General features: G+C 34.9%; 1 protein-coding gene across 1 annotated transcript in view; it reads right to left on the minus strand.

Annotated features, from left to right (window-relative positions):
• Nucleotides 1-25,625, minus strand: part of ADAMTS20 (ADAM metallopeptidase with thrombospondin type 1 motif 20) — a 194,035-nt gene that overhangs the window by 102,029 nt on the left and 66,381 nt on the right. The window contains exons 5-11 of the mRNA XM_024740424.1: nucleotides 23,879-23,962; nucleotides 23,233-23,357; nucleotides 21,857-21,897; nucleotides 6,663-6,768; nucleotides 4,676-4,822; nucleotides 2,678-2,819; nucleotides 1,001-1,105 (exon numbers count right to left, since the gene is read on the minus strand). Coding sequence (XP_024596192.1) covers nucleotides 1,001-1,105; nucleotides 2,678-2,819; nucleotides 4,676-4,822; nucleotides 6,663-6,768; nucleotides 21,857-21,897; nucleotides 23,233-23,357; nucleotides 23,879-23,962 — 750 coding nt within the window. The remainder of the gene's footprint in view (nucleotides 1-1,000; nucleotides 1,106-2,677; nucleotides 2,820-4,675; nucleotides 4,823-6,662; nucleotides 6,769-21,856; nucleotides 21,898-23,232; nucleotides 23,358-23,878; nucleotides 23,963-25,625) is intronic.

Below are 25,625 nucleotides of genomic sequence, written 5' to 3' on the forward strand. Positions count from 1 at the left end.
GAAATATACAATCTCTCAAGACTAAATCCCAGGAAGAAAAAGAAAATATAAAAACACCAGTACATGAAGTTTACTAGTAATGAAACTGAATCAGTAATTTAAAAAACTCCCAACTAATGAAAGTCCAGGGCCAAAGGGCTTCACAAGTGAATTCTACCAAACATTTAGAGAAGAGTTAACACTTATTCTTCTCACACTATTCCAAAAAATTACAGAGGAAGGAATGTTTCTGAATTCATTCTACAAGGCCAGCATCACATTGATACCAAAACCAGACAAAGATATCACAAAAAAAAGAAAATTACAGACCAGTATCACTGATGAACATAGATGCAAAAATCTTCAACAAAATATTAGCAAACTGAATTCGACAATACATTAAAAGGATCATACACCATGATCAAGTGGATTTATCCCAAGGATTCAATCGTTCAATATCCGCAAATCAATCAATGTAATATACCACATTTCATTATCTTGGTGAACCCTATCACTTGACATCATGTTGGCAGATTAGGTAAGTTCATGACTGATGCTAGAATGGCAAAGATGTAGTATGGTAGGCAGTTTATCTTGCAGTACAATGTATTTAAAACATTAACACCAATAAAAATCTGAAGAAGCCACTTAAAACTTTCAATTATACTTATCTGAATTTTTAGGATAAAACATATACAATGGTAACATCCTTGAATTTGGGGGATTTGCTGTAATATCTATGGCTAGACTCATTTTTAATAACAAGACTATAATATGCTTAGATAACTAAATATCCATGTTATTAGGTAACTATGATATCCATCTGCTAGATCTTGAAAAGAAGAGTAAAATTAAAATTTTAATTCACTTGACAACATACTACATCAAACAAATAGGGCAAAAACATTAATTCAACTAGCAGAACAAAAGTTGACAGCGAAAAGGAAGAATGCTGAAACACAGAGCAATCGCATCCTTGGATAATCTCTTGATACAAGACTCACCCTTCGAGAAAACCTACCATCCCAGGACCACAGTTTGTTCCATCTGCCAGTGGCATGTGTTGAGTGCGACAGCCCTTGTGAACTCCTTCTGCACTCGTGCACCAGAGACGCCTGCATTGTTTCTGCAGAGTAAGAAAAGGCAGGCAAGCAAGAGTGAAAATAACACTGTAACCACGGAATCAATTCAGTACCATGCATTGGTTTATAAGCTGATCCTAGGTACTTCCTGGTTTCATGGTCAGAGCGGGAAATAATCAGTAAAAAAATATTTGCTAAGTCAGTCCGAGTCATCGATTTTCCTCTAAACACATAAAATGGCAAGATTTCATTTTTAAAAACTTTTGGATTATCATCAAACACTGAACAATGGAAGAGATGTCTTGGAGTAGAAGTATTCAAAATTATGTGAGACATTTTTCTCTCTTTGCAAGACATTTTTCTAAAGGACTTTTTGTTGTTAAATGTCATTCACAAGGAGTTTCCAAAAGTCCCTTTTGATCCAACAGTGGAATGTATGAATAATGTGCATAGAAATATTGTATAATGTATACTGGTTTCCTATTTTGTGAATATAATGCATACTTTCAACTTTTGAACAAAGCGTTCTGAAGTTTTCACAAGATAAGAAAATTCACAGAGGCTCACAGGAGCTATACCCAAGATAATCCCTTTCTGTTTCTAAATTTAAATTCAAAGTTCATTCAGTACCTAAGTCAGGTAGGAAAGAAATGTATCTTTTACAACAAAAAATTAAGGTAAATCTTCCCCCCTCCAAAGTAGACGTTTAAAAGCTTATAAATTTAAGATTTTAGGAATATTATTCACTGTACGGAATATGCTTTGTATGTCCCTGTGCTCACTGTTAAGTAACTTTCATTCATTCATTTATTCATACATTCCTTCACACATTCATTTATTCATTCATGCAACATGCAGTAAGCATTGATTTTCTGGTGCCTATTATGTGGCAGACCCTGAACAGCACCCTGGGGATATTTAAATGAATGAATAAGGCTGGATTCCTGGTCCAATGATCCTCACAGTCGAGTAGTATAGTAAGCAATTTGGCAAAGTTTTATACAGGAATGAAGAAAATGGAATGAGTATTCTGCTTGGAAAAGAAAAGCATGGATTCACCAAAGTAGTGACGTTTATTCAAACTAAATCCTAAATTTAATTTACCCTCAAGATAAGGTAAAATCTTGGTTATAGATTCAGTAAAAATGTTAACTCAGCTATTTCGGTGGAAATTTAAAGCATCTAACCTGTGAAAAATCCTCAAAATAAATTATAGAGTAATGGTTTAATGAAAACTAAACAACAAGAGCCAAATTTCATTCCTTTGGATTCAAATCTGTATAAATTAAAATGTAGTCTCTGAGATTCCTGGGGCCTTTAATACAATTCATTATCAAAACACTTATATTTTCTTCTCCCACCCACAAAACAACATCATTTGAAAATAACTATTTGAATGCTTTTAATTTTCAGTAACCTCTCTGTGACTCTTGTTTTCTGACGGGGGATACTTTTTTAAACCTTTTCCTGACAAACACTAAATTTTTCTAATCCTTAAAAATTTTTAAGATGTATTCAGCACACTGTCTGTCCAAGAGAATAAATGTACATCTCGAAATGTAGTCAAACTACAACTTTGTGGTAGTTTTCAAACAAAAGGACATAATTTTTCTTACCAAATAGGGACACACTTGTGATCCAGGACCAAACATAAGTTCACATTGCTTATTTACATCATACACTGATCCAGGAAGTTGTGAAGACAGATCGTATACTCTTCCATTTGGTTTGTCAAGGAGGCATTCCCCATGACCAGTACTGTAACAATGACAGAAAACAAAGTATTGTGAATACATATGGATGCATTTCAGTATAAGATTCTTTATCACATTTTCTATAGCTCTGCACTTTCAAAGAAACTATCAATATTTTTTCATAATTTAAAAACCAACTCACATGAAAGTCAGTATGAAAACCTCAGTTTATAAAGGACATTTTATGTGTTTGTTCTCATTTGATCCCCACAACTGCCTTAAAGGTAAACATTTTTAAAAAAGAATAACAAATAAACAAAAATTTATCACAATATCATGTTTGAAACATACATTCCTATTTTGATCACACTACACTTTTGGTCTGCTTTGCTATCCGATAGCAATGCCCTATATCTAATGTCCAAATTGTCAAAATGTAAAAAGTAAAGTTTTCAGATCATCTGAGAAAGTACATTGATAGCTCTAAGTGACAACAAAACAAAGGAATTTCCAAAAGTGTTATGTGGTCTCCATCTCAAAGAGTTTTTTTAGGAAAATAATATAAAGCAGAGTCAATAATGTCAGCTTTGGGAGTTTGCATTTGGGTCTCATCACTTCCCAGAATGCATGGTGTGAACAAGTTATTTAGTCTCCCTGAGCCTAAGTCTCCTCATCTGTAAATTGAGAGTGGTAGTGTTTGCCTTGCAAATTGCTATTAAAGTATATGATATAATATCTTGAAGGAGTTAGAAAAGTGGTAAATAGTGGTGAAAATGTGTATTTGCTATTCCTAGTTTGTCACACGATAGACAGTCTGCAGAAAACTTTGTGAAAATGTTCAGCCATTCTAATTGGGTTAAAAGCAGCAATTTATTCAATGGAAATAATTAGAAGAAATATCTTGGTGGGGATTTTTTACAGCTAGAGGGCAAATTAAATTTTGTCCCAAAAATGAACATGTAATTTTTAAAATACCCATTGCCTAGAATCATATTACCCCCTTCCAAAAATAAGCACACCCACTGGTATTTTTAATCAATACCTCAGTCAGCAATTAAACAAAGCTATATGCAGTCATGTATAGATCAGCAACTGTGTATTGTGCTTTCAAATCAAGTTCCCATACAAGGATAAATAATCACTGCTGATTATAATTAAGGGATATATTTATACACATATATTCCAAAACATGGTTTCATTTATTCCTGTAGTTCTCATAAAGATAGGTAACTAAAACTGCATAAATTGGTGATTAGAATATGTAGTAGAAAAAAATCAAACAGTATTGTGTTTATAAGAGCTTGGCCTTGCCTTTTGAACAAGTTTCAGTAAGTAGGATAGAAATACCATTTGGATAAGAAGTTGGGAAGCAGAGAAACCTGGTAGGAGTTGAAAAGGCAAGGCAAGAACAATCTGGATCTGCCTCCTGTCTTCAGAGCTGGGAAGAGCCTCCAAAGAACAGGTAAACCTAGAGATTCCATATCCCTTCAGAGAACTATTTGTAATATTCATAGTTTGACTTTAGCTATTCTTTGCCCTTCAAGGGCACCTCAAACTTGAACTAAACTCCTCTTAAACTATTACCTAGTAGCTTCTGAAAAAATTCAAACACACACAAGGAAGCTTTGATTCCCATTAAGTCTCCCCCTAAAATAAGTTTTTCCCATAACAGAGAGCCCAAATAAAAAAAAAAAACATGATAGCTAGATCTGAACTGCCCCCCCGCACACCAAAAATATTAGTTAAGAATGAAATAAAATTATTTTCTTGTTTTTAAACAACCATTTGTACAGTGAAAGTAAGCTTAAACCATAAAAAACTCAACAGAGATTGAACCACTCTAAAAGAACATACAAGTTTCAAATTTCATAATCTAATAAATGTTCAATTATTTAACTAAAGTAACACAAAATCACTTACTCTAGGAATTCAGTGATGTATTTCTGACTACATTTTGACCAGGTCCAAGGACTTGTGTGGTAATTTAAAGTTGGAGCCATTACATGATACTGATGTTTAATTCCAGTTTCCTTACATTTAAAACTATCATCGTGTGGAACATTAAATCTAAAAATAAAAATAAACACTTAAAAAAGAATACTAAAATATGTATACAACATTAGAAACAGATCTCCTATGTTTAAAGTATAATCTAAAATGCAGATAAATCTGATTACATCAGGATTTGTACTCTTGATCTCTCCATAAAGTATTGTAATGCTAGGGTTACCTTCATGTTTAGAAGGGCATGATGTCTAAGAAACAGTAGCTTATAACTTTGATCAGTAGCACAGTCTGTTGATTTGGTATTTGAATTTAAACAATCAAAATACTTGGATTCTGGCTCACTTCCTCACAATATGGACTTAGCATTAACATAAAAATAACTGTAGCATCCAACACACGTACCCTAGGAGATGTGTGTGGAAAGATTAGGTGAAGGCTCTACCACACTAAATTCCAGACCATTGACTATCACTACAGTATCAAAAAAAAAAAAAAAAAAACCAAAAAAAGCACTTCTTTAATTTCATATCACTCTATATTTTCCATCTATTTCATATGAAACAGCCTAAGTGCTCTTTCTGGTTTATAATCAATAAGTGATGATTTGATTGAACTGGAATAATAAAAATATTCCTAAAGGGCAACCAAATCTTCACAATAAGAGCAATGCTATTAAATGATTAGCTGGTCAGCAACAAATCCTACACATTCTTTTGAGGACCCCAGTAAAAACTCACATTTAGAAGAAACCACTTGATTCAGATCCTTGCCTATCAAAATGTGTACATAAATCAGTATTTTAATTAAACTACTTACCTATATTCTAAAGACACCTAAAGAGTTTCTCAGGAAGAAAATAAATGTCTAAGATGGTACCCTCTGCAAGAACACTCTTCTCCTCGTTAGCACCAGTAGTAACCTGAAATCAGTGCTTTCCAGATGTTGCAATGCATGATGTACCTCAGGCACGTTCCTGATCTGCCCCGACTTCAACAAACAATATAAAAATCTGAGTGTGCATCTTGTGGATGGTCATGAGATATAACCATGCTAAAGGGAACTGAAGAGGCACTAGTTTAATAAAAACAATCTCCACGTGAAATTATTCCAGCTGAATACTCTAATGACGTTAAGCCATGACCAGGAAAAGAAAATGTAGTGAAGAGAGGCAACTCTAGCCTCAATTCCTTATTAGCAGATAACCAAGAAATCAAAGGAGTACTGGGGGTACATTTGGGATCATTTTTCAGGGGATGAGTTTCAGAGGGGTTTCTGATTTTCTCTGGGAGCCCCAAGGGTATCATGGGAAATCACAGCCTCCACATTCTTAGAGCATAAAACCCCAGTAGAATTTTTAACAATGCAGGAACAGATAGGAGAATCTCAAATTAAAAAACAAACAAACAAAAAAACTATGGAACTGGGAGGAAATTTTTTAAAAAATCTTTTAGTAATTAAGAAATTCCCACAGGCCACATCTTCTGCTGGGGCTCTGAGCTATAAAAGCAGGAAATGAATTGGTACTACAAATATTTTGGGGAGTTCCCCAGAACCAGGGGCCCCTGCAGGCCCTCCCATAAGATGGTAGAGCACAGTACCTGGTCATGTATAGGATAACAAGGGATAGAGGCCAGAAGTGCTTGTCATGTAATCCAATACAGTAAATGAAATAAAAGAATTCCCAAGCTCTAGTTCTTTGCTTAGTCTGTTGATCTGTGCAGCCTGTCTGACCTAACATAGATCACAAAAGAGCCAGAGTTAGAATTTCAGGGGTGAAAATTACACTACTAATACTTTATAAAGATATAAAGGTGCTAATTACTCAATTGAAGATGGAATTTTAGACATTTGTGCAATGGTATATAGAAGGCACGTTACTGAGGTGACAGAAGGTACTTACACATGCCCAAGCTCGTGGGCTATGGTAAAGGCAGCACTGAGTCCATTTTCTTCACTAATAGAGCAGCTCCGTAAAGGATCACACAGGGTACCTAATTCTGCTAAACCTGAAAAATTTCACGTTTGTATTTCAACAAAATGGGAAATACCAGAATCATAAAGAAAGCACTAAAGCATTTATCATTGGCATTACTACTTAGAAATGAATGCAGTTGACTGTTAATATTGCATGAACGTTTTGTAAGGTGAAGAAAAAAAGAACAGAATGTTTTGTCTGTAGCTGAAATCTTTTCAGCAAATTTTTGGATTCTTTTACTGAAGAAAATAATCCAAAATATGGGATAGGCAAACAGTTTTTTAAAAAACAGAAAAATAAATTAAAAAATTTATTACAGGAAGAATGAAGTTTTACGCCACATTAGTGTGCGTAATAGGAAAGGTAATAAATGTTTAAATTGGTAATAGCACTAATAAAGAAAATAGCACAGAACAATATAAATTATAAATTTTCTTTTATTTTTTAAAGTTTTGAAGCAGCATATAATTATTCAATTACCATATGATAATTAAATGAGTAAAAATATATTAAATGCTTAGAATAGTGCCTGAATTTAATATGTGTTAAATAAAACATGATAATAATATAATCACTGGAAGCACTTGATTTTGTAACCACTTCAGCAATGGGAAATGTATCACATGTCAAGATCTAGTCACTCATTTAAATAACAACGTGCAACTCTGCAACTCGAATTGCTGCTGAAAGAAGAAGACAGCATGAACTGGTTGGACACCAAAGACAGCAATAGTTACAATTGATATAGTCTATTAGTCTAGAAAAAGAAATTCAAAATAAATGTTCATTATAATAATCCTACTCCATCATCAACCAAGGTAGCATTTCATTTTACTTTTCAACATAATACAATGGTTTTTGCTATTGCTAGCCTTCAATATTTGCCTGCAAATTTATCTGCTCTCCTACAATGATTCCTTTCATTAAAAAAAGATTATCATATGTAAAATAACCAGTTTCTTACTGTAAAGTTTTACATTTAGAAATTTCTTAATATAAAATAAATACTTATATTAGCTACTGTGTTTTAGCTCCCTCTTCCTATGTATTCTCTTAGTCATAAATGTCAGGATAAACTGAACACATTTCTTTCATGAATATGCTGGCGTTCCCTTGCCTTCATTAGTATTTTCAATTTGCCTAGTGGCTCAATTCCAGTGTATTCATTTTCAGGGCTGTGTATTTGGAACACAATATTGACTCCATTACCACCTAAACTTTATGTTACATGCTTAAAGATAGATATATTCTAAACTGAACATTTTAGTCACATGACATATCTGTAAAAATATGCAGTGCATATGATTAGAGATCATGATCAAATATCTCCATAGGCAAGACCAACAAAAATCAAAGTGAATGTATAGCCTTATGGTACCAAGCAGCCGGCTGAGGGTTTGTGCCTAGATTCACTCATGTTGATCAATGGTTCTCTAAAACTGGGCAGAGATAGAATAAAGCAGCACAGGCCCAAATCTGACACAGATTCCCCATGTTTGGAAGTGCAAGAAGCTACACAGAGTCACCAATCCATCATGTTAAAGAATAAAAACCATTTTTTAACATACTTTATAAAACATGCTCAGAGACTAAGGCAACAGTACTTGCAAAAGGATAAATGAGCAGGAAACCTAGTAATTATTACCAACATCTTGTATTTGTCATTAAGAACTATCCTTAGGGTGTGTTCAATTGAGGAGGTAAGAATAAAGGAGCAGCAGCTACTCAGGGGAGGATTTTGCGGGGCAATGGGAGAAGTATAAGAAAGCAAATCCAACTCCAAGAAAATATTGAATTCTCTCCTATGCCATGTTCTGCAAGTCCCAAATAGAGGCACTTTTTAGACTCAGAACCCATTGCCTAAAATCCTGGCTGAGTCCCTGGGTGGAGAAAGACCCTGTAAAACATCCGTGTGGCTGACAGGGACTTGGTGCTCCAGCCTGGGGTCAGGGCTGAGCCTCTGATGTGGGAGAGCTGAGTTCAGGACATTGGACCACCAGAGACCTCCTGGCCCCATGTAATAACAATCAGTGAGAGCTGTCCCAGAGATCTCCGTCTCAATGCTAAGACCCAGCTCCACCCAACAGCCAGCAAGCTCCAGTGATGGAGGCCCCATGCCAATCAACTAGCAAGACAGGAACACAACCCCACCCATTAGCAAAAGGGCTGCCTAAAATCATACTAAGTTCACAGACACCCCAAAACACACCACCAGATGTGGGCCTGCCCACCAGAAAGAAAACATCCAGCCCCACCCACCAGAACACAGGCACCAGTCCTCTCCACCAAGCCTACACAAGCCACTGAACCAACCTCACCCACTGGGGGCAGATACAAAAAACAACAGGAACTACGAACCTGTAGCCTGGAAAAAGGAGACCCCAAACACAGTATGTTAAACAAAATGAGAAGACAGAAAAATATGCAGCAGATGAAGGAGCAAGGAAAATACCCACCAGACCAAACAAATGAAGAGGAAATAAGCAGTCTACCTGAAAAAGAATTCAGAGTTATGATAGTAAAGATGATCCAAATACTTGGAAATAGAATGGAGAAAATACAAGAAACATTTAACAAGGACCTAGATGAACTAAAGAGCAAAAAAACAATGATGAACAACACAATAAATGAAATTTAAAATTCTCTAGAAGGAATCAATAGCAGAATAACTGAGGCAGAAGAACGGATAAGTGACCTGGAAGATAAAATAGTGGAAATAACTACCACAGAGCAGAATAAAGAAAAAAGAATGAAAAGAATCGAGGACACTCTCAGAGACCTCTGAGACAATAGTAAATGCACCAACATTCGAATTACAGGGGTCCCAGAAGAAGAAGAGAAAAAGAAAGGGTCTGAGAATATATTTGAAGAGATTATAGTTGAAAACTTCCCTAACATGGGAAAGGACATAGTCAGTCAAGTCCTGGAAGCACAGAGAGTCCCCTACAGGATAAATCCAAGGAGAAACATGCCAAGACACATATTAATCAAACTATCAAAGAAATACAAAGAAAAAATATTAAAAGCAGCAAGGGAAAAGCAACTAATAACATACAAGGGAATACCCATAAGGTTAAGAGCTGATCTTTCAGCAGAAACTCTGCAAACCAGAAGGGAGTGGCAGGACATATTTAAAGTGATGAAAGGGAAAAACCTACAAGCAAGATTACTCTACCCAGAAAGGATCTTATTCAGATTCGATGGAAAAATTAAAACCTTTAGAGACAAGCAAAAGTGAAGAGAACTCAGCACCATGAAACCAGCTTTACAACAAATGCTAAAGGAACTTCTCTAGGCAGGAAACACAAGAGAAGGAAAATATCTACAAAAACAAACCCAAAACAATTAAGAAAATGGTAATAGGAAAGTACATATTAATAATTACCTTAAACGTAAATGGATTAAATGCTCCAACCAAAGACACAGACTGGCTGAATGGATACAAAAAAAAGACCCGTATACATGCTGACTACAAGAGACCCACTTCAGACCTAGGGACACATATAGACTGAAAGTGAGGGGATGGAAAAAGATATTCCATGCAAATGGAAATCAAAAGAAAGCTGGAGTAGCAATTCTCATATCAGACAAAGTAGACTTAAAAGTAAAGACTATAGCAAGAGACAAAGAAGGACACTACATAATGATAAAGGGATCAATCCAAGAGAAGATATAACAATTGTAAATATTTATGCACCCAACATAGGAGCACCTCACTACATAAGGCAAATGTTAACAGCCATAAAAGAGGAAATTGACAGTAACACAATAATAGTAGGGGACTTTAACATACCACTTTCACCAAAGGACAGATCATCCAAAAGGAAAATAAATAAGGAAACACAAGCTTTAAATGACACATTAAACAAGATGGGCTTAACTGATATTTATAGGACATTCCATCCAAAAACAACAGAATACACTTTCTACTCAAGTGCTGATGGAACATTCTCCAGGATAGATCATATCTTGGGTCTAATAAAGCCTTGATAAATTTAAGAAAACTGAAATCGTATGAACTACCTTTTCCAAACACAATGCTATGAGACTAGATATCAATTACAGGAAAAAAACTGTAAAAAATACAAACACATGGAGGCTAAATGATATGCTATTAAACAACCAACAGATCACTGAAGAAATCAAAGAGGAAATCAGAAAATACCTAGAAACAAATGACAATGAAACCACGATGACCCAAAACCTATAGGATGCAGCAAAAGCAGTTCTAAGAGGGAAGTTTATAGAGATACAATCCTACCTTAAGAAACAGGAAACTATGAGACACTGATGAAAGAAATTAAACATGATACAAACAGATGGAAAGATATACCATGTTCTTGGATTGGAAGAATCAACATTGTGAAAATGACTACAATACCCATAGCAATATACAGATTCCACGCAATCCCTATCAAACTACCAATGGCATTTTTCACAGGGCTAGAACAAAAAATTTCACAATTTGTATGGAAACACAAAAGACTGCGAATAGCCAAAGCAATCTTGAGACAGAAAAAGAGCAGGAGGAATCTGGCTCCCTGACTTCAGACTATACTACAAAGCGACAGTAATCAAGATAGTATGGTACCAGCACAAAAACAGACATATAGATCAATGGAATTGGATAGAAAGCCCAGAGATAAACCCACGCACATATGGTCACCTTATCTTTGATAAAGGAGGCAGGAATGTACAGTGGAGAAAGGACAGCCTCTTCAATAAGTGGTGCTGGGAAAACTGGACAGCTACATGTAAAAGAATGAAATTAGAACACTCTCTAATGCCATATACAAAAATAAACTCAAAATGGATTAAAGACCTAAATGTAAGGCCAGACACCATCAAACTCTTAGAGGAAACATAGGCAGAATAATCTATGACACAAATCATAGCAAGATCCTTTTTGACCCACCTCCTAGAGAAATGGAAATAAAAACAAAAATAAACAAATGGGACCTAATGAAACTTAAAAGTTTTGCACAGCAAAGGACATTGCCTAAAATCCTGGCTGAGTCCCTGGGTGGAGAAAGACCCTGTAAAACATCCGTGTGGCTGACAGGGACTTGGTGCTCCAGCCTGGGGTCAGGGCTGAGCCTCTGATGTGGGAGAGCTGAGTTCAGGACATTGGACCACCAGAGACCTCCTGGCCCCATGTAATAACAATCAGTGAGAGCTGTCCCAGAGATCTCCGTCTCAATGCTAAGACCCAGCTCCACCCAACAGCCAGCAAGCTCCAGTGATGGAGGCCCCATGCCAATCAACTAGCAACACAGGAACACAACCCCACCCATTAGCAAAAGGGCTGCCTAAAATCATACTAAGTTCACAGACACCCCAAAACACACCACCAGATGTGGGCCTGCCCACCAGAAAGAAAACATCCAGCCCCACCCACCAGAACACAGGCACCAGTCCTCTCCACCAAGCCTACACAAGCCACTGAACCAACCTCACCCACTGGGGGCAGATACAAAAAACAACAGGAACTACGAACCTGTAGCCTGGAAAAAGGAGACCCCAAACACAGTATGTTAAACAAAATGAGAAGACAGACAAATATGCAGCAGATGAAGGAGCAAGGAAAATACCCACCAGACCAAACTAATGAAGAGGAAATAAGCAGTCTACCTGAAAAAGAATTCAGAGTTATGATAGTAAAGATGATCCAAATACTTGGAAATAGAATGGAGAAAATACAAGAAACATTTAACAAGGACCTAGATGAACTAAAGAGCAAAAAAGCAATGATAAACAACACAATAAATGAAATTTAAAATTCTCTAGAAGGAATCAATAGCAGAATAACTGAGGCAGAAGAACGGATAAGTGACCTGGAAGATAAAATAGTGGAAATAACTACCACAGAGCAGAATAAAGAAAAAAGAATGAAAAGAATCGAGGACACTCTCAGAGACCTCTGAGACAATAGTAAATGCACCAACATTCGAATTACAGGGGTCCCAGAAGAAGAAGAGAAAAAGAAAGGGTCTGAGAATATATTTGAAGAGATTATAGTTGAAAACTTCCCTAACATGGGAAAGGAAATAGTCAGTCAAGTCCTGGAAGCACAGAGAGTCCCCTACAGGATAAATCCAAGGAGAAACATGCCAAGACACATATTAATCAAACTATCAAAGAAATACAAAGAAAAAATATTAAAAGCAGCAAGGGAAAAGCAACTAATAACATACAAGGGAATACCCATAAGGTTAAGAGCTGATCTTTCAGCAGAAACTCTGCAAACCAGAAGGGAGTGGCAGGACATATTTAAAGTGATGAAAGGGAAAAACCTACAAGCAAGATTACTCTACCCAGAAAGGATCTTATTCAGATTCGATGGAAAAATTAAAACCTTTAGAGACAAGCAAAAGTGAAGAGAACTCAGCACCATGAAACCAGCTTTACAACAAATGCTAAAGGAACTTCTCTAGGCAGGAAACACAAGAGAAGGAAAATATCTACAAAAACAAACCCAAAACAATTAAGAAAATGGTAATAGGAAAGTACATATTAATAATTACCTTAAACGTAAATGGATTAAATGCTCCAACCAAAGACACAGACTGGCTGAATGGATACAAAAAAAAGACCCGTATACATGCTGACTACAAGAGACCCACTTCAGACCTAGGGACACATATAGACTGAAAGTGAGGGGATGGAAAAAGATATTCCATGCAAATGGAAATCAAAAGAAAGCTGGAGTAGCAATTCTCATATCAGACAAAGTAGACTTAAAAGTAAAGACTATAGCAAGAGACAAAGAAGGACACTACATAATGATAAAGGGATCAATCCAAGAGAAGATATAACAATTGTAAATATTTATGCACCCAACATAGGAGCACCTCACTACATAAGGCAAATGTTAACAGCCATAAAAGAGGAAATTGACAGTAACACAATAATAGTAGGGGACTTTAACATACCACTTTCACCAAAGGACAGATCATCCAAAAGGAAAATAAATAAGGAAACACAAGCTTTAAATGACACATTAAACAAGATGGGCTTAACTGATATTTATAGGACATTCCATCCAAAAACAACAGAATACACTTTCTACTCAAGTGCTGATGGAACATTCTCCAGGATAGATCACATCTTGGGTCTAATAAAGCCTTGATAAATTTAAGAAAACTGAAATCGTATGAACTACCTTTTCCAAACACAATGCTATGAGACTAGATATCAATTACAGGAAAAAAACTGTAAAAAATACAAACACATGGAGGCTAAATGATATGCTATTAAACAACCAACAGATCACTGAAGAAATCAAAGAGGAAATCAGAAAATACCTAGAAACAAATGACAATGAAACCACGATGACCCAAAACCTATAGGATGCAGCAAAAGCAGTTCTAAGAGGGAAGTTTATAGAGATACAATCCTACCTTAAGAAACAGGAAACTATGAGACACTGATGAAAGAAATTAAACATGATACAAACAGATGGAAAGATATACCATGTTCTTGGATTGGAAGAATCAACATTGTGAAAATGACTACAATACCCATAGCAATATACAGATTCCACGCAATCCCTATCAAACTACCAATGGCATTTTTCACAGGGCTAGAACAAAAAATTTCACAATTTGTATGGAAACACAAAAGACTGCGAATAGCCAAAGCAATCTTGAGACAGAAAAAGAGCAGGAGGAATCTGGCTCCCTGACTTCAGACTATACTACAAAGCGACAGTAATCAAGATAGTATGGTACCAGCACAAAAACAGACATATAGATCAATGGAATTGGATAGAAAGCCCAGAGATAAACCCACGCACATATGGTCACCTTATCTTTGATAAAGGAGGCAGGAATGTACAGTGGAGAAAGGACAGCCTCTTCAATAAGTGGTGCTGGGAAAACTGGACAGCTACATGTAAAAGAATGAAATTAGAACACTCTCTAATGCCATATACAAAAATAAACTCAAAATGGATTAAAGACCTAAATGTAAGGCCAGACACCATCAAACTCTTAGAGGAAACATAGGCAGAATAATCTATGACACAAATCATAGCAAGATCCTTTTTGACCCACCTCCTAGAGAAATGGAAATAAAAACAAAAATAAACAAATGGGACCTAATGAAACTTAAAAGTTTTGCACAGCAAAGGTAACCATAAAAAAGAACAAAACACAAATCTCAGAATGGGAGAAAATATTTGGAAATGAAGCAACTGACAAAGGATTAATCTCCAAAATATACAAGCAGCTTATGCAGCTCAAAATCAAACAAGCAAACAGCCCAATCCAAAATGGGCATAAGACCTAAATAAATGTTTCTCCAGAGAAGATATACAGATTGCCAACAAACACATGAAAAGATGCTCAACATCACTAATCATTAGAGAAATGCAAATCAAAACTACAATGAGGTATCACTTCACTCCGGTCAGAATGGCCATTATCAAAAAGTCTACAAACAATAAATGCTGGAGAGGGTGTAGAGAAAAGGCAACCCTCTTGTACTGTTGGTGGGAATGTAAATTGATACAGCCACTAATGGAGAACACTATGGAGGTTCCTTACAAAACTAAAAATAGAATTACCATATGACCCACCAATCCCACTACTGGGCATATACCCTGAGGAGACCATAATTCAAAAAGAGACATGTATCCCAATGTTCACTGCAGCAGTATCTACAATAGCCAGGACATGGAAGCAACCTGAGTGTCCATTGACAGATGAATTGATAAAGAAGATGTGGCACATATACACAATAGAATATTACTCAGCCATAAAAGTAATGAAATGGATGGCCATAGAGTCTGTCATACAGAGTGAAGTAAGTCAGAAAGAGAAAAACAAATACCATATGCTAACACATATATATGGAATCTAAAAAAAAAAAAAAATGGTTCTGATGTACCTAGAGGCAGGACAGGAATAAAGATGCAGACAGACATAGAGAATGGACTTGAGGACACAGGGAGGGGGAAGGGTAAGCTGGGATGAAGTGAGAGAGTAGCATTGACATATATACACTACTAAATGTAAAATAGATAGCTAGTGGGAAGTAGCTGCATTGCACAGGGAGATCAGCTCGATGTTTTGTGACCACCTGGTGGGGTGGGATAGGGAGGGTGGGAGGGAGATGCAAGAGGGAGGGGAAATGGGGATATATGTATACATATAGCTGATTCACTTTGTTATACAGCAGAAAATAACACAACATTGTAAAGAAATTATATTACAATAAAGATGTTAAAAAAACTATTCTTAGTTTGTTTTTTTTTTCCACATATTTTAGATGGGAAAAAATACTAAATCTTGTATTAATACACACTATGTAGCCTTGGGCAAATTATTTATCCTCATTTATAAAATTGAAATTCTAGGTCTTACTTCATAGGTTTGTTGTGAAGACTAAATAAGTCCAATCATGTTAACCTTAATATAGTGTATGATACATAGTAGGCACTCAAATATATCAGCTATCATTATCATCACCATTACGCTTGACTTAAAGCATAATAGGAATACTTTTATTTTCATATTCTATGTTTCTGATATCACTATGATTTACGTGCACAGGAGTGGCTGAAAACTGCAAAAAAAGAATGGGGACCAGGAGACCACCCACTTCTACATGAATAGCCCAGAATGTCTAGCATTAAATCATTAAAAAATAGTAAGATATGGCTGACATATTCATACTTAACTTTTAGTATAAAGATGTGACAACAAGGCATAGATAATATAAGAAATATAACATATCAATGGATTCTTCTTAGATGATTGACTCATAAAATATGTCTACAAAGTCAGAGAATAGTTTGCACGGAGAAGAGAATGGGGTCTGTTGTAAAAATTAGAGTAGCAGGTGTCGGTTTCCACATTTGTGGAAGATTAGAGTTTCTAGACAGTCCTCCTACCACAAAGAAACAAGACAAGTATTAAAAAGTACTTTTTTGATGAATACTGACCTCACAGTGTACAAGAACTATCAAATCCCCACACCTCCAAAACCTAACATATATTCTCCCCCCGCCCATCTCATACCTATGCACGCATGCATACATACATATAAACATTTATACCATGGGCTAAATTCTAATTGGTAAGCAATGAATAGTAGGGATAGGAATTACTCTGAGGGATAATACTGATAAAAGCAATATGATCCAGAGCTTGCTATAGGAAGTTTCAAGGTAGAGGATCTGATTCTGAATTCTCTGTCTTAAGTCAGGGACCTTGGTTAGTAACACCCTTTGGATTACAGCAAAAACAACTGAAAACGCTCTCTAGAGGAAAGCACACACTTTTTAAGTGGTCCACCACTAACCTTATGGATTAATATTAAGTAAATATGAGCTTATGATCAGAGATCACCAAACATACAAACCAACAAGTCAGCATAAGAGAAAGTTAGCAGAAACCACATATTTGGCTATCAAATGTTTAGGATATGGGAATTGTCAAAGATGGTATATAAAATTACTCCAAATAAATGTGTCAGTAAACATGAAAGGCAATTATAAATATAAGCAAATATAAAAGGAATGTAAACAAAATGAACACACAGATTTTGAATAAGAACTAACTAGGATATTTTAAATTGAAAAACTTATGTTGAACTGGAAAATTCAGAGGACAGGTGAAATATCAGATTAGATGCAGCCAAAGAGAAAAATAATAAAATGCATGTTAGAGATGCTTGAATAAAGCATGAAGACAAAAAGAAATAAAAGTATGGAAAACAATTATAATAAATGTACATGGACTAACGTTGGTAGTTAAACAGACATTATTATGGATGTTATTTTTAAAATCCAATTATATGTTGTTTCCAATAAAAACACCTGAAGTAACAGGACATTGGAAAATTGAAGGAAAAGAAATCTAGCAAATAGTAAACAAGAAAAAGTTGGGTGCATAAATATTTACAATTGTTATATCTTCTTCTTGGATTGATCCCTTGATCATTATGTAGTGTCCTTCTTTGCCTCTAGAAATTGAGTTATCTGTAGTAAGGTGGATCGACCTAGAGTCTGTCATACAGACTGAAGTAAGTCAGAAAGAGAAGAGAAAGACAAATACCGTATGCTAACACATATATATGGAATTTAAGAAGAAAAAAAAATGTCATGAAGAACCTAGGGGTAAGACGGGAATAAAGACACAGTCCTACTAGAGAATGGACTTGAGGATATGGGGAGGGGGAAGGGTAAGCTGTGACAAAGTAAGAGAGTGGCATGGACATATATACACTACCAAACATAAAATAGATAGCTAGTGGGAAGCAGCCGCATAGCACAGGGAGATCAGCTCGGTGCTATGTGACCACCTAGAGCGGTGGGATAGGGAGGGTGGGAGGGAGGGAGACGCAAGATGGAAGAGATATGGGAACATATGTATATGTATAATTGATTCACTTTGTTATAAAGCAGAAACTAACACACCATTTTAAAGCAATAATACTCCAATAAAGATGTTTAAAAAAAAAAGACTTCAGAGACCTATAAAAAAAGAAAAAGTTTGGCTAGCTGTAGTATTGCCAGACACAGTACTTTAAACATAAAGCTATACTGACTTTATTTTCTTTAAAAAGCATTATTAGAGATAAAAAAAGTCACTGCACAATTGTAAAAGGTTCAATTCAAACTTATATATGCCTAATAAGTTAGCCTGAAAATAGATGAAACAAAAAACTTGAATACTGTAATTGTAAAAATTATAATGTAAAATTGAAAAGGGACAGAGTGACAGAGATATATTCATGTTTCAAGTAAGTGACCTAGTAAGCAAAAAATTAGTAAATATATAGTTGATTTGAACAACATAATCGGCAAGTTTGATTTAACAGGCATATAGAAACCTGTATACCATAGTTAAAGAATGTACATTCTGTTTAAACATACATGAAACATTTTTTTAACTGACCACATAATAGACCATACATGTAATACCAAAAGATTTCAAAGAATGGGTATTGTATAGATCATGTTCTCCAACTACAGTGAAATTAAATTAGAATTTAATAAACAAAAAACAGTAAGTCTGAATATATTCATAAAATTTTAAACGCATTTCTAAATTATAAGTCAAAAAAGAAATCATGATGAATTTATACATACTTAGAATTTAGAATTTTAAATGACATGAAAAATACCTATCAAAATTTGTGGGACACAATAAAATGATACCTTGAAGTAAATCGATAGTCTTAAACAATAAAATTAGAAAAGAAAAAATCCTGGATGTTATTGAGCTAACAGTCAGTTTACATTATAAATAGAACAGCATGAGTAAATTGGAAAGAAAAGGAGAGAGAGAGCAGAAATTAATGAAATAAAAATGAGATTGAAAGCAAAGAGTTGATCCTTTAAAAAGACAAATGCAATAGACAATATTCCAGTGAAATTGGGCCATTATAAAGAAGTGTAAATAGATAATATCAGAAATAAAACAAGGCAGAAGTATAGCTATTGACAGAACTTAAAAGAAAGTGCTATGAGAATAATTTAAGCTAATTAATTTTACTACTACTAAAAGAAATGGTCAGATATCTAGAAAAATACACTTTTTAAAATACCTTCAAAAAGATTTTTTTAAAAGTCTGATTACCGTTGGAAAACTCAAATAGTTAAATATCTTTCCACAAAGGAAAGATGAAACCCAGATGGTTTTCTAGGTGGGATCTCCCATGCTTTCAAGATATATAGATCATTCCAACATTATATAAAATCTTCCAGAGAATGGGAAAAGAAATAATACACTTCCAACAAATTCTGTATGGTGAATAAAACCTTGGTATCAAAATTAGACAAATATAATCAAAGGAAGATCATTTCACTCCTGAAAATATATGCATGGAATGGAATCTAGCAGTGTGTTTTTTAAAAAAAAGGAAAAACCTTGATCAAGTTTGGTTTAGTGTTACAAAACTCATAAAAGGAATTCACAGGATTAAATTAATCGTATGATCATTTCAATATCTGCAAATTTTTTTAATAAAACAGCATACATTTTTTAAGTCTCAGAAAACTATGATGATAAGTTTATCTGCCAAGAACCTATGTCAAATATTATTCCTAATGGTGAAACTGCACAAGTATTCCTTTCAAAATCCAGGAAAAAAGGCTACCATCATCATTTCTATTCAACATTCGACAAGGTTTTTGTCTTGCTTTAAGACAAAGGAAAGAAAAAGAAAAACGAGAGAAAGTTATAAGGATTGAAGAAGAGGGGGAATAATAGCCATAATTCAAAAGTGATATAAATATCCACAGGTAAATTATAAGGATTAGAGTAATGAATCAGTTGGCTAGATTTAAAATCAATAATCCAAATAATCTAATGCATTTCTCTCAATCAACATCATAGACCATACACTAATAAAAGAGATAAATGAAAGTTGTGCATGACCAGCTTTGAAAGAAAATACTATATACTACTGAAAGAAAATTTTAAAAGACCTTCATAGATAGACAGATAATTGTTTTATAATTACTTAACATGAGGGTCTAAAATTTTTATAGAAGAGCAAAGGTCCAAGAACAGCCAAAATACTCTTGAAGAAAATTAGATGGAGTTATATATCCTATGAATTATGATGATTTATTATATAGCTACAAAATTTGAACTAATATGAAACTGGCACATGGACTAAATAAAAAGTATTGATTAATGAAACAGCGGGATGATTTGCCCATACCAGTGCAAACAGAAACTTTATAAACGGCATTGCACATTCTAATGAAAGGAGGTAAACTAGTCAATGTGTGATCTGAGGAAACTGGACATTCACAGAGAAAAGGAACTTACAAAACTAGATCCCTGTGTGATACCACATCAAAAAAATTATGCCAAATGGTTTAGAGATTTAAATGTGAAAAGACAAATTTTTAAATATTCACAAGGAAACAGGATAATACACTCAGACTTTTGAGCTACAGAAGGCTCAGAAGGCTATAATTTGTTTAATAAGATACAAAATTGCTAAACCTAAAGTTATAAATTCAGCTAAAGCATACATTTTCACACACACAAAACAATTAACACTAAGGAACAAATTATTAACAGATATTTACAATACATATAAACCAAAAAGGGTTTGGTATCAAGAAGTTATAAAGAACATTAAAAGGCAGTAAGAAAATGAAAAATACCACAGCAGAAAAATAGGCAATGTTTTCTTCATTTCTTTCATTCCGCTCCAAAAAGGAAATATAAATGACCAGTAAATGTATAAAAAGACGTCCAAACTCATTAGTGACCAGGGAACTGAAAATTATTGCTATAATGAAATATATTAAATTTAGATTGGCAAAAATGAGAAATTTGAAGATCCTGGTATTAATAGTGACATAATCAAAACGAATGCTTATACACTATTGATTAAAGGTATAAATTGGTACCACTTTAGAAAATAATTTGGTATATCTTATAAAGTTAAACATGAGCACATTTAATGGCATGCAATTCTAACCGTAGGAATATACCTTAGCTCTTATAATAAAGTTCATAATAGAAAACAACTGGAATCAGCCCAAATATTCACTGACAGGATATAGATATGTGAACTGTGGATGAAATATTGTATAGCAGTGAAAATGCATGAACTAAAGCTCAAAAATAAGCATAATCAAGCAATTTCTTTTAGGAATATATACATATACAATAAAACTATTTTTCAAAAGATGGAAGGAACTGCCACATACAAAATTCATGCTATTGGTTACCTCTTGGGGAAGTGCAAGGGAGAGAATAAGGACTTAGCACAGGCCATAGAACAGTACCAAAAAATTTCTAATTCTTAAATCTGGTGATGGATTCATGACTACTCTTTTTTTTTTTTTTGCTTTAAATTTGCATATAAGTTTTTATGTACTATTTTGTATGGATCAAATATTACACAATAAAACACTTTAAAATGTCAAGCTCTGCATAGCACTTGATATTTAGAAATTAATTGGTACATAAATATTAGCTCTTATTATTCTTTAAAACTTAGAGCAGAATCAAATAATAGTGACACTAACCATTAATTAATAATCAAAATGATTGTGTAAATTAAAGGGAAGATAATCAAAACATCATTTTAAATAATTCAGTAAACAATTATACAAGCTATATTTTATTTACCAAATAACTTACCTAATGTGTCACATTTCTCTCTAGCTCCACAAATGTCTTCCCTTAAAACAAAAGATTTTGAAGCATTTTCAGAAAATATTTTTGCAACATGCCAAAACAAAGATAAAGAAGCTTTAACTATGACTTGACTATTACCCTAAACCTAGAGTAATGCACCATTTTTGCATATCAATAAGCAATAGGTGCTATATAAAAGTGATTGCTGTGAACAGCTGAAGCTTAACCAAGTTCAATGAAAAGCTCTCTAAGTGTATTTTTCTCCTCTCTGCCTTTATTTATGCAGTAGTATATGTAATATACTCTTGATGTTTCAATGCATTTATGAACTTCGGCTATTATTCTCAGCTGCAAAATAATGATGTTCTCAGATGTTACCAAGTTGCTTAAATGTTTTCCTTCTTAAATTACTTAGTCCTTAAACATTCATTATGACAGTTCTCTAGTCTCCTTCCTCATGGTCTCCTCTTGCAGCCCTTTTCCTCCCTCCCATCATTAACCTGTTATCTTCAGTCTTTGCTGCTTGGCCTCTAACTATAACCCAGGGCAGTACCATGGATTGGTAATAGAATACTCTGTATAAATTTGAGTCAATTCTGTTTTAATTTAGAAAAGAAATAAAGCACATGGACAATATGTCAGCTGTTTTACATGGACTAAAGGTTTTCATTTCAGGGTTCTAGAAAGCCCAAATTTCGCTGAGTCTGAGCCTCAAGCAAAAGATTTTTCCCCCTTGGCCAAGCAACCAACCGAAACAAACAACAAACTCAGGATCTAAATATTCTGGTAGCATGACCGTTGCTGAAACAAAGATGTGAATTAACAATGTATAGTGGTACATGTAAAATGGATACTCATTTTATAATAGCAGCAGCTGCATATAAATAAATAGGTTTGAGAAAAACCCTAGCAAAAGCAGCCCGGTAATTAAGTCATGTGTTGAGCATCAAAACAAGGAGCAGATAGATATTTTTAAGTATAGGGCGTCCAAAATAAATTCAAAGGTTTCTTTTACAAGCGATTTAAAGGTCAAGTTGGGGAAGAAACAAAACGTGTTCTCAGTTCCATAACTATATTAATTTCCAAGTAATTTTCCTAATTCTTACTCTGTCACGAATATAATAAGGAAATTATCTTGTTTATGTCAAACCATTACTTAGCAACTTAACGTTGCTAATTTCCTAAGGAATCAGGCCAGTGTTCTGGTCTGAAAAAAACAGAAGAATGCTTTCATTCAATGGTATCTTTTGTAATACAAGTTCTCATAGAACGTTTCTATGTATTATCGATAAAGAATTAATGTAAGAAGAAGTACAGGTGATCACGCAGGAGATAAAGGGTAAACAATTTCATTGCAAGCGTTATTTCTAGAACTGTACCTAGTGATAAGAACAGCAGTATCATGGTGGGATGGGTGGGCATCATCTAGAACATTCTGAGTTTGCTGCCATAAACAGAAGTTGCGTAACGTGGTAGCCGCATTAAAACTGATGACTGGTCCTTCCTACACACAAAAAATCAGCAATTTAACATTACGTCAAAACACTCATGGCCTTTTTCCTTCCAAGCCTGTCAATGTTTATGCAGTTCATTAAATAGCATTTTCACAGGCAAATGAAGAAGTGGTATCATCTCTCCCTCATATCTAAAACATATTTCAGCAATACTTAAAACACGGTGATCAAAACACAAAAATTAGAGCTTCCAATATTTGGGATTGAAAAGCTAACTTCTGAAAATTACTATATTTTAAATCTTTCAAGAGTAGGATTATAAAAGTGAATACCTGAATGTTTTCAACCTTATATTTTTTAATTGTTTATTAATTTTTGTTACTTCCTCTGTTGTCATTCCATTTTGTTTCCATCACGACAGAAAAAGTTAACCCCACTCCTTTTCAAATCAAGTTTTGTAATATACATTTTAAAAATATCTCATTTCTAATAAGGGTTTCATGATCTCTCTATATATCCCCGCTAAGAGCCTACTACAGCTAGGATTACTACTTTTAGAACTGTTTCTTACCTGTTCATCATGAATTATAACTAATTTTACAATTACTATGTTTATAAGATTTCCAATACTTGAGTCCTTGTAGATCGCTGCAACCTGCAAGGAAAAAAATATAAGATTAGGTGCCTAAAATGAACATCTTTTCTCAAAAAGTAAATTGAAACCAGTCTGAGCCAGAGCATCAATTCTCCAATTTAGCTGTACACTGGAATCTCCTAGGGAGCTTTTCACAAATCCCTAAGCTCAGGCCACATCCCTTATCAATTAAATCAGAATCTTAAGGGTTGCGACCCAGGCATCAGCATCTTTTAAAATTCCCTGGTTTTTTAATGATTCCAATGTGAAGCCAAGTTTGAGAAACAGTATCTTAAATCTTGCTACTGAGATTTCACTCATTGATCAGCAGCATCTGTATCACCTAGAGCTGATTAGAAATAAGGAATCTCAGGCCCCACCCTGGACAGGTGAGTCAGAATCTATATTTTAACAAGATCAAGTGATCTGAACACGCATTAGAGCTTGGAAAATACTGTTGTAGATGATTCAGCAAAAAATTCACTACATTCTGTGTCACAATCCACAATTTATGTGTCCACAATACACCATAAAAATAAATATAGGGGGCTTCCCTGGTGGCGCAGTGGTTGAGAGTCCGCCTGCCGATGCAGGGGACACGGGTTCGTGCCCCGGTCTGGGAAGATCCCACATGCTGCAGAGCGGCTGGGCCCGTGAGCCATGGCCGCTGAGCCTGCGCGTCCGGAGCCTGTGCTCCGCAATGGGGGAGAGCCACAACAGTGAGAGGCCCGCGTACCGCAAAAAATAAAAATAAAAAGGTCATCTTGCTCATTTAATTGTACGCACCTCCTATTGTTTTATGTATTGACCTTTATAATCTATGTGCTCACACTCTATACATACATACCTTTTATAATATTTGGATATTTAGAGGTGCTTTTATTGAATAACTATTCAATTAAGCTGAATTGTGAAGCAGGCAGATGAATGACCAGAAGGCCCACTTGTTACTTCAGAGTTTTTCCCAATTAGCATGCACAACATGCTTCTCTTATTCCTAAAACTACCACCCCATATTAGGTCACCATAATGGTAGGGTATCCATGTTTGCTACTTCCTCATAAATACATAACTAGAAATAATATTTATTGAATGTTTACTATGTTACTATGTTTGTGATGTGATCTAAGTTTAAATGTATTAATTCATTTAGTAATTCTCACAACAAATCCTATGAGCTAGAAACTATTGTATCCATTTTACGGATGAGAAAATTAAGGTACAGAGAAGTTAAGTAACACACTCAAGGTTAGGTGGCTGGTAAGCAACAGAACAATTTCCATCCAAGGCAGTCTAGCTTCAGCTCTGACTACTTTATCCGATCTTATGGAGCTTCAGCATTCTACTCTAAGTATTTCCTAATTAGCTCTTGGTACAAAAGTTATTTCAGAACCCTGATGTGGTTCATGCCCTAGCCCCTGACACTGTCCTGCTATAGTCACTTGAGCATGGCCTCAGAAGTCCTACACAGTCAGGAGACCTGCGTTTTAGTTCTAGCTCTTATCAGTTACAAGCCAGTTGTCTAACTCTAGAAATGGATGTATCTACTTTTTGGCTCAATACCACAACTACACTGAGGCACTGAGCACCCTCCATCACAGTGCCCTGGTGTGCTGGATTAGTATTTACCAGATGCTGTTGGGGAAGGGGTGTGAGAACATTGGTTTTAAAGAACAAAATCATT

The sequence above is a fragment of the Neophocaena asiaeorientalis genome, unplaced genomic scaffold (assembly GCF_003031525.2).
Source record: "Neophocaena asiaeorientalis asiaeorientalis breed wild unplaced genomic scaffold, Neophocaena_asiaeorientalis_V1.1 scaffold340, whole genome shotgun sequence".
NCBI lineage: Eukaryota > Metazoa > Chordata > Mammalia > Artiodactyla > Phocoenidae > Neophocaena > Neophocaena asiaeorientalis.